At 35.2% G+C, this 18,361-nt stretch overlaps 1 protein-coding gene across 3 annotated transcripts in view; it reads right to left on the bottom strand.

The window, feature by feature from the left end:
- Positions 1-4,364: 4,364 nt before the first annotated feature.
- The window catches only part of Kdsr (3-ketodihydrosphingosine reductase), a 71,901-nt gene continuing 57,904 nt past the window's right edge, over positions 4,365-18,361 (bottom strand). For all 3 annotated transcript variants that reach the window (XM_081733696.1, XM_081733698.1, XM_081733697.1), the window contains exons 7-8: positions 12,382-12,483; positions 4,365-10,046 (exon numbers count right to left, since the gene is read on the bottom strand). In XM_081733696.1, the coding sequence (XP_081589822.1) occupies positions 9,936-10,046; positions 12,382-12,483 (213 nt within the window). In that variant the 3' untranslated portion in view covers positions 4,365-9,935. The remainder of the gene's footprint in view (positions 10,047-12,381; positions 12,484-18,361) is intronic.

Below are 18,361 nucleotides of genomic sequence, written 5' to 3'. Positions count from 1 at the left end.
TTTAACAACTTAAGTATTTAATATTTTAAAGGTGATCAAAAGTAAATGCATTTGTGTTGCACATAAATAATTTGGATTATGATTTGTATGCACAATTTTTCCCATGTCATCGAAACATACGTCTGTAGGGTTCCATATTGAATTTATCCACAGCATTTCTGTGACATATATTTTTTTTACTGTATTTTTTTCATCTTTGATTAGTGTCTACCAGGTTATTATAAAAATAAGTATCGCTGTTCACAGATCTCTGGAGACGTAACCACTCGACAGAATGCAACCAAACTTGGTAGGAGTATATTTGGAAACATGCAGAAGCAATTGGTGTAGAAAACAAAATTAGTTCCAATTCTCACCACCAGAGGTTGTGGCGCTGTACAACACTATATTAGTGCAGCGTGAAAGAAAAAAAGACACTGGCAATGCTAAATGACAAGAAAGGATGTAATTACCTCTGCAGGTGCTTACTCATGTCCGCATGTGTTTCAGTGATACGGGTTTGAGCGCCACTATGTGCCTGAAGTGAATTGATGGCAATCCGATGTTTGCTTCTTTTTTCTTCCCACACTCTTTACCATGTGTTCAAGGGGTCCTGGGTTCGATTTCCGCTGAACACACACGTGAATCGGATCTTATGTTAATCTGTAGTTCCTGTCCTTAGAATGTCATCATCTCATACGGTACGGTAGAATGTCATCATTTTCCTTGCCCAAAGACCTGCCTTTGGGCAGAACCCTACATCATCATCATTGCCCATAACACATCACTACACCACGGGGTTAGTAATACGAGTACAAATCAATGCCACTCGTCGCACGGGGGACATAATTACGGCCTTTCTTTCATTGAATATCAAAAATATCATTTGTCTTTCATACCACACTCACCGTACTTAACACTCAACAGAAACACAATAGCCTCTGGAGGCGAGATTTGACACTAATCTTTTCTTGGAATTTTGGAGGGAGCTTGCATTTTATGAGCACTAGGAGAGAGCAACATTTAACTTCGTTTTTGTAAGATATCCAAGAATTTTAAAGGGACGCTTCAACTCAAAAGGCCCCTCACCGTAGATCCGCCACTGACCACGGGGTATTAATGGCATTGGTAATCAATGCGACGAGACCCACAGAAATAATTACGTTCTTATAATTTAACGTAACTAGTGTCGTTTTTCTTCCACGTTGCATTTACTTGATGTACACTCATGTCCAAAATAATTGTCGCGTATCTATAACAATCTTCTTGTAAGAATGTAATTCGATAATGATTTTGCAGGGTACTTTTAATACTGATATTATCTGTATATTCGGGAAATATATATTTGTGGTAAATTTCAGAGGAAAAGAATTATAAATACGTAAATTAGAATGGGTAAAACAAAATGTTGCTAAATGGACAAGAAAGTTTTATTTTCGTTTTATTGTTCTTATTTACTGCTCTTTTGACATGAAATTTGCCACCTACATGTCTTTGCCGATTATACACATACTAACATTATAAGAAATACCGGGCGAATTCGTTATCAAATTATATTCCTACAACAACATATTTATAGACATGCGACAATTATTTTGGACATGAGTGTACAACGCCAATTACCTCTGGTGACAAAAATTGGAACTAAGTTTATTTTCTACACCAATCGCTTCTGCATGTTTCCAAATCTACTCCCACCAGGTTTGGTTGCATTCTGTCGGTTACGTCTCCAGAGTTCTCTGAACAGCGATACTTATTTTATGATAACCTGATATTTAGTGTTCATTGTGGCGAAATAAAAGAAAAATTACGGTATATGTGATCTTTTAATATTAAATATTACAACAGCGTTTCTGTAGTGGTAGCTTGTGTAAACGCACATGTGCTCACAAAATCAGCTATTATTGAAAATGCGTTGGAATGGTCCCAAAATCGATTCCCGAACTTGAAAATAATGAATGAGTCAAGTGGTTTCGTTATTTTCGCTATGAACCTAAGTACAATCTAAATCTAAAACAATCTCTCATAAAAATTCACCACTTGTGAGACTTTGTAACAAACATAATGATATTATAAAATCTGGAATAATCGTTGATTTTACGATGTCTTTGGAAAAGTATATAAAATTGATTCAATTGTTTTTGAACCCTGTTTATATAATGTAATGATTATGTTCTTGCATTCAAAAAGAAAAAAATAGCCTGCATGAATGTTGCTATTTTAGACTTTTTTCTGTTTTTTTTTCTTTTCTTTTCTTTTCTTATATTTATTTTAATCTAATAGATTACTTAGCAATTTTCACAATTGTATATAGAATTTGTATTCACCTGTCGTAATTGGAGCAATTGGCTCTGTAATAGGTGTGTGCGTTAAATAAATACAAGGTTCCTAAAGCCACATTTTCGGTTTCATACAAAATATCTCGTAAGTAAACGAAGTATAGGCTAGTATGTGTTCCGTTTCATTTTCTTGCAAATATGTTTCCTTATCTTTCTAATATTTGATCCGTTTGCTCTTTAAATCACATTCTTTTAGAAAGTTAAACAAAAGTTCTCTCTTTCGTTACAACATTAATCGGTCAACACAAAAATTACCATTGTATGTTCCCTACGTAGTTTATGACTTTGGAACCTACCGAAAACAAATTATGCCGGAAGGACAAGTGGAAATACATCATGCTTAACTCATCCATTGACTTCTAATGGTAAGAAAATATCTATAAAACTGCAAGAGGCAATTAGGACAAAATGCCGCGGAAAGTTGTCCAAAGGGATTATCATTTTGCACGACAATTGACCTGCTCACACGTCGCACGCTATGACTGTCAAATCGAACATTCCAATTGGTCCGCCATTCTCCCTACTCGCCAGACCTGGCTCCCTCTAATTATCATTTGTTCCCAAATCTGAAAAAAAAAAAAAAAAAAAATAAGGATACTCCTGACGTAAAACATGCTGTGCAGACTGGTTTCAAGTTCGATTAAAGGAATTTTATTTGAAACGATTAGAAAAGATGCAACATTGCTGTACAAAGTGAAAATATGTTGAATAACTGTTATTTCATCCCTCTTGCTTTACTCTTTCCGGCAAGGCTAGGAATTTTCAGTACCCGCTCGTATAAAGTGAATTCCTTTTCCATTATCAGACCCATCTCGAAATGTATGAAGATGATTTCTGTTATGTCAAAAACTAGAAAATTTAAACATTTTTATGCTAAAGGAATGAGTTTGGCTCACAGGCTTTGAAGTTGGTTTGTGTGTGTGTGCCAGGGAAGAAACTGAACTGTGCCTCTCTCATAACACACTCCTAGCTACGGGCCTGCTGGATGTCAGAACTGAGCCCAAGAATACGTTCCAACTGGAACCAAACCAAGCTCAGCGGACGCACGGGTCGAAATAGCCGAGAGCGATCAACAGCGTTTGACCGGTTTGAGTTCTGGCACTGGAACAACTTCAAATGTGACACCGGGGTTTGCATATTTGGAAACTAGCGTGTCTTTCCGTTGTCCCCTTACCCACAATGCCCGATGGGCCCGTCGGTCACCGAAGATACGCGCCCCCACAAGTAAATAATCCGTGCTTTTGTGCCGGTTCTCGTCACTTCCTGTGAGGATCCTGCTGAATCTCTGTGGTGTCATGAGTAGTGTGCGACATAGAATTACGCAGCAGAGTCAAGAGATGAGGATAGACCCAAAGATCTCCATCGGAAGTCTCACCAGTGGCGCACGGTGACCCGAGAAGTGACTACAACGCTGTCGGAACCGTCATCAGTTTTTCGACGCTTGTTAAAACACACCTCACTTTGCGACGTTGAAACTAACGTATTCGTGACCTAGAGAGTCTACTGGTTCTCCGCATACCCATATCGACCCTGGTACTCACCGGTCAAGAAAGTAGGGAGTCAACAATGCATCTGATGTGTCGGTGGTCCATCGATGATATGCATAGTGGGAAGCAGAGGATTCCCAGAACAGACATTCTCTTCTTCAGTACCCATGTGACTCATTGGGGAGGTTTACAATAAAAATCGATTTCCTCGAACTAGAAAAACAAACCACTCAACAAAGCAACGTTTATTTTAAAATAATAACGCCAACTAACTGAACATATTGGCTTCATCAGACACTGTCTCGATTTCTTCGTAAACTACGCATCAGGATTACACTCTGTTGTATCGTTTAGCTCAGCTCAATGAGCTCTATTGATTAGTATACATCTCATCTTTGGCTATATTTTCCCGTTAAATGTTAACAATATTGTAGAATTTCACAACGTTATAGCATTTTTCCTCATTACTAGCGACCAAAGTAAAAATAGATGACATTATTAACTTAAATAGGTACTAATAACGGTTCCTAAAATATGAAAAGTAAACACAAATCTCAAATACATTTATACAAAAGATTATATATTTCGAAAAACAAGTGAGTATACAAAATATGATTGGGAAACTCCATTTTTCACACTAAATTCTTAGATAACACAAAATATTTTTGATACATAATAAACAGATAGAGACCCGTGAATATGTATAAATATATTCAATTGACTTTGGAATTTACACTAATGTAAACGATCAATCAAAATATATATAGCATTACATTACATAAGTATTATAGCATTATATGCTAGTGAGAAAAAACTATATTTCTCTATATATAATATATAATATTTGAAGGTTTTCATGATTTCACAACGCTTTCAGACACAATATCTTGTACTTGTTAAATACATGGAATGTCAAGAACTTGGTTTATCTATACATATACAACCTATAACTGTCAAACATCTCTATTTTAGTAAATTGTCACTTCGGCGAAGTTCAAGATCGTATTTCACTGGGATATATATTTTTGCTTTGCTCGTTCCTAACAGAATTGTACAATTACCGTTCTTTTAGCTCACTGTAAAAAATAAAAGTTTTCTTTCGCAGATATTCAGCTTGAATCTAAATATAATTATTACAATCTAAGTTGAAGTTAACTTGAGAAATCCGTTTTGTTAGAGAATAGGGTGCAAAGGTATGACAAGGGCACGAAGCAATCTGACATTATGAAAGGAAACAAGACCGATGGTCTTATACGTGCACCACTCGAAAATCCATGACCACTCGTACATAACCAACATTTGCCACTCTATCCTTCCTTCCAGCGGAAAAGCATGCTCTGACATCATACTCTGGCTAAATCAAATGGCTTGTTTAGTGTGTCAAGCAATGCCCATGAAATTCTGTTAATATATCGCCTCGTGTTGCACAGAGAACATCTGAATGTATAGTATGACTGGATTTCCGAGCAATTCGTCGTTTCATAACGTTTCGGTTTGTGTGTTATTACATTGTTAACATTGTTATTACTGCATGCATGGTGTTGTTTATAATATATTATTTCATTCGAGTGTTCATTTCAGTCATTGCGTTTGCAATGTTTAGAGACGTGGTTTTTCTGTTTTTTACTTTTCCTGAACGCATTCGGTGACGACTACATAACCCTTTCAGACCTGATTTTTTGTTTACTCTCCGGTGTTATTGTTATTTTGAATTATTATTCTTTATGACTTAACAAATGAAATACAACCATCAATTCGTTTGCGGATGTCATATTTAGAGATTATGGACGAATAATTTTGCGTGCATTAGGGTTGAAATACGTATGTAAAATAAAAATGGGATTAATCGAACACATCATTGTGATCTATATAGTTTAGAAACTCAAAATACATCACTAAAACAAAAGGAGAATTTATTGCAAATAGCTTGTTTCGCCAAGAATAAAACAGCCTACGTAACTGAGCTTTGTCCATTGTGATAGCTCCTGCAAGTAGTCTACAAGAAATGTGCATTGCTTCCTGACAACAGATTAAAACACCACAGAAATAGTGGAAAGTGATTTAGAAAAGTTCAAAGAATTCTGACATAAAAACCCAGCCATTTAGAATCCTCCAGAGTAATTATATTAAGCTTAAAACTTATGTACACAAATGTGACCACCAGGTCTGAAAGGGATAAAGTTCTCAAGAAATACTCAGATGCGTAGTTTTCTCGCTGAAATAACTTTCCAGTTCGCTGTTAAAATAGTAACAAGAATTTTGTCCCGTAATGTTGAAGATGACTCACTGGCATCTTGTCTCTGTACTAAACTTCTTGGAGCTTGCTTGTAGCTATACAGTTAACGTATGTGCCTGCGGAGAGGGAGACCCGGGTTCGATTCCTGGTGGGAACACATGTTTGGATCTCACGTTAAGCTGTAGGTCCACGTCTCATATAGCCTTGGTGCTCAAAAGGATGCTGAATTCCAAATTCAACCAATCAACTGAATTCCTTGACAGCAACAGGAAAGCCAATGACCATGACGACTATAAAACCTTTTCTTTTTGTACACAGCTTGTGGGCTGGTGTTGGGACCTATAAAATGCCAATAATTCTACCTTCAAATATTCAAACGAAGGGTACAGTGGTTCACTGGTAAAGCGTTTACTTTGAATGTGGAGGATCTCTGGCTCGATCCCAAGATATGGAAATTTGGGAGGCAAACATCGTGTCCGTAGGTTTTTTCCAGCGTTTTCTCATTTTCATTCCAAAATTTCATTCATAGTCATTCATTTTCATCAGTTTCCTTTAGCCTACAGGATACATGCGTGGGGTGTCAAACTAAAAATTTCATTTCATATTTTTTCGAATATTCAAACAACATATTCTTCAATGCCGAATAATTTTGACAGTACTAGCACAAATTATAGCCGATAACGCAGATTCAAACTGAATATTGTGTTCAAACTGAAAAACCTTGGACACTATGTAGTATAAATTAGGGTTAGTAAGTTGACACAGTTCGCAACACACAAACACACAGTTATATAAAATGTGAGTTCTTCTGATATGGGAATCTATGAAAACACTTGTATTTCAAAGATGGCGAAGACTGATCTATTTTTCAACTGTTTATTAGTATGCACTGTCTGACTGCAAACTCGAGATACCTGTATATGCCAGAAGTGAAGAAAATCAGTCGGAAAATAGTTCCACTATTAACTATAGCAAACGATAGCATTTTTCCTGTAAGTCTTGATTGACGTCTCGAATCTAGAACAATTTCACGGGAACAGTTCTACAATACTACAAACGCAGTTATTCAGACTTTCTTATCTAGGAAAGTGAACAGTTTAGATTCCACTGATAATGAATGTTAACACAGCCTCCAAAACCATATAACTCGACTGTAACAATATACAACAATTCAAACAATATACAGGTAAGTCCTCTACACAAACTAAGTACTTTATAAAATATTTCTTAATCACTTACAAAATAAGCATGTTCTCTGTAGGTAGGATACAGAACGTTTTCTTTGTATATTTTAAATCTGTATTTATTAAAGATTTTATTAGGCATTTACAGATCAATCTCTGCCCTTAAGTAACTCTATCTCTTGACCTTCAGATTTTCACACCAGTGGGTTAAGCTGTATGTTTAAAATTTCCTTAATTTCTATAGATCGAAAAAAGATTTAATACATAAATTGAAGAGTAACATTTTGATCATATACGTTGTGAAAACCTGAATTAAAAGTGACATAACGCGAATTTTATCAATAAGAACATTAAAATCAAACAAATTTTTTGTATGTGATACAGAAATTTACCAATTTGGCATTATTAACTTTTTTTTTTAATCCCCACTGTCCACATGTAATTTAGACATCTGACAAATGTGAAAATACGTTTTGACGTATTGTGAAAAAGTCAACTGAAAAGGATCATGATGGTGGTATATTAAAAATAATAACAATAAAAATTAAAAAAAAAAAAAAAACATTAAAAGCACCATAACAAACAGAATCTATTATACATTAGGACAAGTTAACTGAACTGTCATAATAGCATGTCTAGACGACGTGGAACGTAAGAAAACAGTTCGAAGACTTTTTATCTTCCGGATAACAAAGCCAAAACACTGTGAAACACATTACTTGGATTTCTAATAGACAAACCCAATGTTGGAAAAAAAAAAAAAAAAAAAAAAAAACGTAGTTGAACATCAAAGAAAGTTGGAATGATCGTTACATATTTGTAGTTATCTGAAAACAATATGATAATAATAATAAAACAACTTGTGGTGAAATAAATTTCTTTTAAAATGTGATGCAGTAGAAACCTGCAAGGTGCTATATTTTAAAGAGTAGTAATTTAATTACGGAATTTTCCTCCTCTTCATTTCATTTCATTTCATTTATTTACTCTACTTAACCAATACATTGTATTTGGAGGGTTCAGTTCACATATACATAGTATTTATGTAAGATTATAAATATACACAAGGTAAAATATTTTACTTACTCCTATGGATTTCTTAAAAGAATATCTATGGATTTCTACGTATTCTTTTACATTATAAAATTCTTTCTCTATTAAATACGTTTTTTAAGTTTTGATTAAATTTATTTAAGTTTTTCTCCATTTTTATGTAATTGGGCAAAGCATTGAATATTTTATTTCGCATATGTCTGAGGTCCTATTGTACCAGTGATAATCTACTAAAGTACGACTTTTTGTTTTAATCTCTAATGTTATAATGATGATCTTGCACTTCATCTTCATTTCACATTACATTGAAAATGGATGGGGTATACGGAATACGAATCCGTTACTTATACTATTCCATGAACAGCAGCGCTATGCATCATATTGGCCCACAGCAAACTATCAATCTTATAGTAATATTAATTCCTAAGAGAGTCATGTAAGTAATTTCCGAAGTTATGTTTGAATGCCTTGCTCACACGCTAACCGTTTATCTAACTTGCAGATATCATAAACGAAGTTCAGTCTTCTTCGAAAAGGCTATAAAGAGCACACGTTTTACCTTTATTATTATTTTAAAGTATAATATGCTCCTATGAGTGGTAGGAAAAAAAAACTAATTTCATTTCTCACCAATGTCTAACATTAGCATTCAATGAAGCCTGCATTGAAGTCTGCATTATAAAGAGCATTCAAGGTCGTGTCATTTGGGTAACTCTTTTGACATTCCCAATTTGTTTGTACTCAGTCCCAACGTCACCGATAGTACAGAAAAAACAGGCATAACGTCCAGTTAGGAATTAAAGGAAAGAGTTTACTGTTGTTTATATATTCAACAGAATGTACAACAAACGCTGCTAGTGTAACCTGTTACATTAATACGAACTACTAGATACTCTTATTCTTGGTGGTTAACGCGCCTGCGACTCCAAGTTCAATTTACAGTGAAGCATTTGTCTTGGATACAACACCAAATAATGGTTTGAATTTTACTCTAAACTGTAAGTCCGGTCTCACACAACCTTAGTGCTGAAAAGGAACATTAAACTCAAAAACAAACCAATGTTACACCAGCATCAACACACTCGCATTTCTCCATTCAAATATTTCAATCATAGCAAGTTCTTTGCTACAATTCCCAAAGCAGAACTCTGTGCTACCATTCTGCTGCTTTGAAATACTTACAATTGATAAAGAATAGTATTAGATTACAGATACGCACGAACACATTATGCTGGAACGCTAATGAATGTGTCGTCATACATTTTTAAAAAGAGCATCGACTTCTCGTTTTAGATTTCTGTACTTGTACACTTAAGGCATCATTATTCGTTTATTTGAAAGCTTCAAGGATTGTATATCAAACATACTACCTACGAAAGCAAGTAAGGAACTTCTAAAAAACAAACTTTTGATATAGATGACTGTACAAAAGGATGAATGTCATAGGATCAATTATATAAAAATACGTAAATATATACAAAAAATATATATAAGTACAATTGCACATTTTTAAACAAAAGAAAGGTTTAAAGTCTTCTCTGCATTAAAGGTCTTTTAATATGTTCTGAACCTTCAAATGTCGCTAATATATGTTTCAAACTCACAAGTCTTGCCAGCGTTTTATTGCTTCAAATGACACCTGCTTTTCTCGTTTAGCTTATTCGGACTTCTTTGAGTGATCTCTGGTTTGCATACACTTCAATACTATTCTGTCAAATGAATGGAGAACATATACACCAACTATACGAAGAACACCCATCAATAACACCTGAAAAGAATAAGAATAGAACACCTTTAGTACTAAAACGTGGAAAGTTTTTTTTCTTCTTCTTTTCCTTGAAATGATAATTTCAAACTCGAGAGTGACTCATTATTCATTCGAACTCTTTGGTTTCATATACGAATAAAACTAAATCTTTGATATTTGCAGGATTTTTGAAGTTTCCATTAATTAAAGGAAAATTTTAGTATTAGTTTCCAACACTCTGTTATTATTACTGCAAGCAGTATGATTGTTATTGCTAGAAGTATGTGTCATTGTTCGTTATTGTTAGAAGTATATGTGTCATTGTTCGTTATTATTTTAAGTATATGTGTCATTGTTCGTTATTGCTTGAAGTATATGTGCCATTGTTTGAAGTATGTGTTTTTGAAAAGTTTATCTATATTGTTCATTATTGTTAGAAGTATCATTACTCGTTATTGTTTCAAGTATATGTATCATTGTTCGTTATTGCTTGAAGTATATGTGTCATTGTTAGAAGTATGTGCGCCACTGTTAGGACTGTGTGAGTCACCAACAAAGGAAGACAAACAAAACAGATACAATCTACTTACTTTAACTTTTTATATATAAGGTACATACATAAATAAGTGATCTCTTTACACAGAATATGAACCATTAACCACTTACTGGCAACGAGCGACATCAAAATTGGTTGTTCTCGATTTTCTCGAAAATTACACATGAGAATTTACCCTCGTGCATGTCATTTTTGTTCAGCTTAATGTGATCTATCAATTGGTATATCGTCGTCGGCAATTCAAAACCTGCTATGTGCATTTTGCAGGAGAAGCGAAAAACAGTATCCTGGTTAGATTTTTCGCTTTATAAAAGTGATGTTATAAGAAATATTTGATGCTGCACGTAACTTGATATCTTCTCAAGTTACTTAGCAGGTTTTGAATTGCCGACGACGATATGTTTCATACTTAATAGTTTTAAGCGTACGTTATTCGCTAATAATATTGTAGAATTAATCATCCATTACTCACCTGCATGAGAATTAGAGCTGGGAATTAGATTTTGGCTTTCGGCATCTATGGTCATTTAGCCCGTCACCTGCGAGGGATGGCATCCCTCGTCAAACACACTGTCCGGGGAATTGGGAAGGTAGGAAGTGGCCAGGGAACATTATGTTAGGTACCATTCCGGCACTTGCCTGACATGAATGAGGAAAACTCTCAAGATTGCCTGAAAAAGCTGTTATACTTTTTCGCCCGATTTTCCCCACCAGGAATCGAACCCTCAGCTGCACGACCAAAATATACAAGCCCATATTTCGCTTTCTTCAACATAATGAAGTAGAGAAGAAAAGAATCCCTGAGCTCTCGCGGAAATATAGATAAATATTTAACAAAATATTTATTTCTTATTCTGCAAACCAAATTAGTTACACATCTTAAACTTGGCATACGATATACCATAGGAACATGAGACCGTCAGTGAATGATCTTGTGCAGTACTTTTTTGCTTTTAACAGTTGAACAACTGCCTGGCTACTATGACGCAACAATTTGGATTTAAAGACGTCATAGTAAAATCATTTGATCACTCAAAAGAATACCTGAGAATATTATCTGCTCTCTTCGTACTTGCTTATAAAAGTGTATTACATTTTTGAAGTTCAACTACTAGCATTAGTATATAGAATCCAGTGTATCTTCTTAAACCTATATTGCTATTTAAAATTTAACTATTATCTTCTCTCGAAGACGTATTCAATATCCATTGTAGAAAATAAAGTGCGACTTTTAGTATGATCTGAAAACCTGGAGCGCGCACTGCCTCTGCCTACAACACTATACTAATCAATGACATTTGAAAGTACTTGTGTAGGGTAGTTTCTTCAATACTACTTTAGTTTACATGATTTACAATTCTTCGTTCCACGACGTTCAAATGTATGATCTCTACGGATCATACAAAGTCAGTAAAATGAGTGTTGCAGACAAAACAGGCGAACAACAATGAACTAATACTATGTACTTAAAAAAGCATAACCGAAAGTGGCATATGGTCAAATGTATTCATGAATTCAAATGTATTCATGAATAAATGGGCATTCATAATGGCTGATAAGAATTTGTTTATATTTTTTCATTTTCACTGAAATAATACTATTTCCTCTTGCATCATAAAGTTTTGTATTCCTAGCATTAATTGAACTAAAATGAAATCTCATTTGGTTAACAATATGTCAATACGCGTTATTCAAAATATTTAAATTTGGATATATTTCAACGAAACACATACACAGATCCAATGATTACGAATTAAAATAATAAGTATTAGGAAAAGGGAAAAAAATGAATAAACAAACCTGACTGACAAGCTCTATAACAGACGAGACCGGGGCCATCCCAGCAGACAATGTAGTCAACATAAAGCTTTCAAATCCAACTGTACTGTAGAAATGTCCTTGCTGTAATAACGAAATAAATACTATATTTTTTTATTGTTCAATTTGTAATATGGAAATATAATTAGACATACTATAAGGAACTTCGGAAACAAGGAAATATCACTTTAAAAAACCCGTTCATTGAAGCATATGAATTATTATCCTAAAAGATCTTACAGAAAGAACTAAGATAAATATTATTGCATATGATGCTTTTATATTTCAGAAATAGTTTTTTTTTATTTATAAAATAAAAACTAATAGCTAGATAATGACTAGTTAGTGCATTAGAAGTACTTAGATTATCATCTAAAACAGTTTTCCTTTAAAATAGATTTATTTTCTCTAAGTTGGCCATTTTTCAATGTAACTGATGGTGCCAACATAAAGTGTAGGGTGGGTTGAATTCAGGTAACATTTTGGAAGGGTAATGAAACATGGTGAAATTGGTGCTCCGTGGTGTCCTGTAAGAAATAAAAGCATTTTGCATTTAAGTACTATCTATTGGGGTCAACTTTATCTTGAATAGATGGATTTTATGTCAATTACAGCCAGATATGGAGTACATATTGTACTTCGCATTCTGAACTGTTACCTGCGGTAGTATAGTGGTACAAATTGTAGACAACGTCAGGTCGGAGCTCCATCCAGTTACAAACTAAAATGTGTTAAAAGTTATTCATTCCAGATTCGTTTGTTGATCAAAATATTAGCTTGTTTTGTTGTGTTTTCAATTACTACCACAGTGTAGAGTGAAGAGTAAATATTCTCAAATTCTTACATGTTAAAGCAACTGACAGCACAAACTCTTATACAAATTTAGACTTTATCTGTACAGAAGGTATTTCTGTTCTCGAATGTTTGGTTTGTAGTATTGCACCATGTCGAGAAGAATGACCAAAGACCCTACACAAAGAGCGGATTCATCTTTGACATTGCGTTCAACATCGACCGAATGACACGGATACTTTGGTAGAATAATTTGTTGATTACGCACCAGAATATCATCGCTTACGTCATCAAGTAAAGGTGGAAGGAAGATGGGAGTATTCTCCCAGTCTATTAGTTCCATGTAGGTAGCAGCATTGAGATTGATTTTTAGCTGCTTTTTATCAAAGCAGAGAATTTCCACACTGCTGGGAGTCTTCTTTCTTGGTTGAAGAATTTCTGACATGAAAATGTTCTTATAGTTTCCTGTTTATCAGCAACACCAGCGAGTAATAGGCTTTCAGGATGGCAGACGTAGGAGTTATTTAAGAGGACGGGGAGAATTATGATCTGGTCCTCAGGAGGAAGTTTTTGATACAGTGATACCATCAAGTAATAAATCTTTGTACCATCTTGACAGTATGGATGGAATATAGAACCATATTGGAACATAGAGCATAGTAGAAATCGTACCAAATGTTTCACTTCCTCTGATGGAGATTCGTCTGAAATGTACAATCGAAGTAGTCAGTTAGCTTTAGTTAGCCACCGTGCATGGTTTAAGGCACCTGGATGTGCAGTTTTCAAGTATTGCAGAATACTAGGATCTGAATTTTGCGCCTCTTGCTGAATTAATACGATGTCCTTAGTAAATACAGCTTATGAGAACTTAATCGGCTCAGAAACGTCAGTTACAGAGTCTGAAATATGTTGAAACATAATAATGGGCTTGGTCTGAGGATCAAATAACAGCAGGTTGATAATAGGTCCTTCATGTGTCGCTGGACCAGTTGTTCTCTCATCAAGCAGCTAAATTATTCTATCAAAGTATCAGTGTCATTCGGTCGATGTTGAACGCAATGTCAAAGATGAATCCGCTGTTTGTGTAGGGTCTTTGATCATTCTTCTCGACATGGTGCAATACTACAAACCAAACATTCGAGAACAGAAATACCTTCTGTACAGACAAAGTCTAATTTGTGTGAGAGCTTGTGCTGTCAGTTGCTTTAACATGTAAGAATTTGGGAATATTTACTCTTCACTCTACACTGTGGTAGTAATTGAAAACAACAAAACAAGCTAAATGTTTTGATCTACAAACGAATTCTGGAATGAATACCGTTTAATACATTTTAGTTTGTAACTGGATGGAGCTCCGATCTGACGTTGTCTGCAATCTGTACCACTAAACCACTGCAGGTATAAGTTCAGAAAGTGTACACAATATGTACTCCATATCTGGCTGTAACTGACTTAAAATCCATCTGTTCAAAGTAAAGTTGATCCCAATAGACAGTACTTAAATGCAAAATTATTTTGCTTCCCACTATCAGGACGCCACGGAGCACCAATTTCACCATGTTTCGTTACCCTACCAAAATTTACCCGAATTCAACCCATCCTAATAAAAAGGTTTTACCGTACCCCCTAATTCCTTTCTGTCAGCTTCAATGCTTATGCTCTAAATGTTAGTTATTTTTATTAGACATGATTGTGTTATTTACAGTAAATTACTGATTATAATAAACTACCGAACACAAAAATCTTGCGCAATTATGGGGTGAGGATCGGCAGAGAAGATTCTGTTAAATATAACTTTATCTGTATTCCTAGCACTGAAGATATACCGTATTGGATCTACTGCTTAAAGTGGGTTCTGAATCATTACTCGGGTCTGTATCCAAGGCAAGGCCCTTACTAGGAGTAGAATCAGAGACTACGCGCTTTATTCACCTAGCTATGAACAAATACTAGTCTTTTAACTGATCGGTTGGTTTGGAATTAAATGTCCTTTTATGTACTGAGGCTATATACGACATGGACGTAAAATCTAACGTGGGACCATAATCACATGTGTTCCCCGAGGAATCGAACAGGAGTCCCTCGCCTCAAACACACATAGTCTTCATGTGTGGTGGCCAAATTAGTGTGGTTTTCTACATTTTGATTCTTTATTTTACCGAAAATAAATACTCCATTCTGGAAGTCATCATTTAAAAAAGAAAATAAGAACTTCAAGTTGACATAGTAAATGCTAGATATTACAAGAAAACTGAGCTCGACACCAAATCCAATGAGTTGAGTTGATTTTGGGTTTCACGTCCCTTTCAGCAGCGAGGCTATATGAGACGTGGACCTACTGATTAACGTAGAATCCGAACCACATGAGCCTCCGCCGGGAATCGAACCCGGGCTCCATGCCCAAAATCGAATGAGTATATGATATTTAAAGGTTAGGGTGTTAACACAATTTTTTGTCTTTTTCGATAGCCTTATAATTTTCCACAAACTTTAATTCAGTTCGAAATAAATGAGAGAGTAAATTGAAGTACTTCAATTCGTATAGAAATCTACGCACAATAAATACGGTATTAATAAAAAGAAAACAGTTGTTTGCCCTCCTCGTTGGTCTAGTGGCTAGCGCGTGCGCCTTTGATATATGATCTCAGGATCGATTCGCGATGAGGGCAAAAAAAATCACAATCATTTACTTTCATTAATTATCCATCTTCTTTAGCGTAATGAGCATAATCGTGGGACGTTAAACTAAAATTTCACTTTATTTCATTTCAAAACAGTAGTTTGTTGGTGTATTATAATGTGATGGTACTGTTAAAAATATTCTTTGTGTATATAGACCGATGAGTTATTTAGGGATTATTGCTTCACACATAATCAACAATGAATTTCGTTTAATAACGTTTGTGCTCTTTATCTGTGAATAAACATATAAAAAGAGTTTAAGAAGTTATTTGAAAACATATGAACGAATCCATATAAAACTATTTTATTTCCATCAACGTATTATTACAAGAAATGAATGAAAGTTAACTGTCTTCTAACTAAATTAAGAAAATAGGAGTTCCCTTACGGAAATGCTTCACACACAATGAAGTCCTATTAATTCAAAATACTTCTAACAGAAGAAATCCTTTAAACACTTTACAAACGTTAGTCCTTTCTAACTATAAAGCGCTTATAGCCAGTGTCTTTTGACGAAGTAAAAAGAACCCAACAAAACAGCACTCACTGCTATAACCATTCTTGGCATATTTTTCTGGGTTCTTTCAATAACAGCACAGTTCCTGATGACTAATTCGCCATCAACCTCTATTTCTCTGTCCAATGAAGTGTGCATCACCGTGTAATCCTCGAGGGCTGCACAAGTGTCTCTAAAATGGTCACTGCAGGCCACAGATGTTAACAAACTGCACACTCCAAGAAAAACACTACGTCCACTGGCCAAACTACACGACATTAGAGAACTGATACCGAGTGCTACAGACGTCCAGTGGTATCGGTCTCCAGTAAATATTATATCCAGAAGGAGATTTCTAGGAGCCGGTGGATTGACGTATAAGACACGTCTTCCATGTTCCACTTCGTGCCTTATCACTGGCCAATACACATCCAGCTGATCTGGAAGTCGCACTTCAATCTCCAATCCTACATAATAGGGAACACTGTAATCGGTAGTGTCACGTGTTGGTTCCTGGGGTTCTACGAAGTTCATTACACTTGACAAGATAAGCATACCAACAGTCGAGATAATGGCTGACAGACCTGTTAATCCATCCTGAATGGCAGCAATGGCTCTGGCTGCGTCACTTCCTGTCAAAGTTGCCACTATCCCCAGCACATTAGCAATATCTGAAGGTGTGACAGGAGAAACCTGTTGCATACTCCGTCGAACTGACGATGAGAGTGACTCGTAGTCGATGCTCCACAACACCTCTTCCTCGCTTGCTATTTGTTCTAAACCTGGACCAGCTGAATTGTCTTGATCTGCCTGTTGTCGGTTCTGTTCAGTAATTCCGTATTCCATGGATGAGGGTCCAGGGACGTCCTCAGGACGATTGTCTCTCTGCATTTTATAATTATAATTCCCCTCACTTTTAATACGTTCAGAACAAGAAAGTGATCACTAATAAAGTCAACTAAAGTATTTGTTAAGTATTTAGCCGTTTTATTTGTCGCTTAAGTATTTTAGACTGTCTATCCTGTTAATTCCACGCTTTATCTAAAACCATGGCTATCACATTGTAGTACGTACTCTCAACAATGGAACTACGAAAATATTGCATTTATATTTTTATTGTACATATTTGAATACAGCATAATATAGATCTATTTTAAATCCATTTTATAGTTAAAAATCTTGCCTAAGCAGTTAAAAAGAGAAACATATATTGGGACCTATTGAGAGAAAGCAAATTAGGAGCTATATCCATATAAAACAAAAAATTAAAAAAAAAAAAAAAAAAAAAGTGTGCCAAAAGGAATTGTCTAAATATAATACATTTTCTATTGTCTCTAGAGTACAGTTCACTTTAATGCAGTGTTTCCCAACTAGTGTGTCGCGTAGTGTCACGGAGTGTGCTGCGAAACCTTAGTAAAAATAAATATTATGTCATCCAAAAGACCTCTACACTTTAAACAACACATTTTATTTTTACCATGAAGTTTTCTAAGGACCACAGTGCCGCACAAAATAGAAAATTAACATTAGAAAAAACACAAAAATGGCTACAAAGTATCGAAATGCAAGTATGAGACGAACAGAGAAATTAAAGGTATGCAACGGGAAACTATGAAAAAATGTTGTCTCGTATTTCGATCTTCTCCAAAATCATCTGAAACCTGCTACACGAATCAAGCGATGCGGAATACTGATAACAGGTGTCCTTCTGCAGCATAACAATGCTCGGCGTCATATTGCCCGTGTAACGACTGTGATTATTGAAGATCTTATTTAAGTGTCTACACTATCATTTCTACTCACTGAATCTCGCCTCCAGTGATGTTTGGACAGTTTAACGACGGAAAAATGTTCCAACCTGATGAAAAGGTGCAACGAGAGAGAGGCATTGAGGGACTTCGTAAGCAATGGAAACGTGTATTGAGTGTCGGAGGATTATGCAGAAAAATAATATTCTGATGTTTCTCAATCGCTCAATAAGCTTTTTTTGAA

Source organism: Thermobia domestica, chromosome 12 (assembly GCF_964235325.1).
Source record: "Thermobia domestica chromosome 12, izTheDome1.hap1.1, whole genome shotgun sequence".
In the NCBI taxonomy this organism is placed as follows: domain Eukaryota; kingdom Metazoa; phylum Arthropoda; class Insecta; order Zygentoma; family Lepismatidae; genus Thermobia; species Thermobia domestica.
Note: the sequence above shows the minus strand (reverse complement) of the source record. Positions and strands in the feature narration are given on the sequence as shown.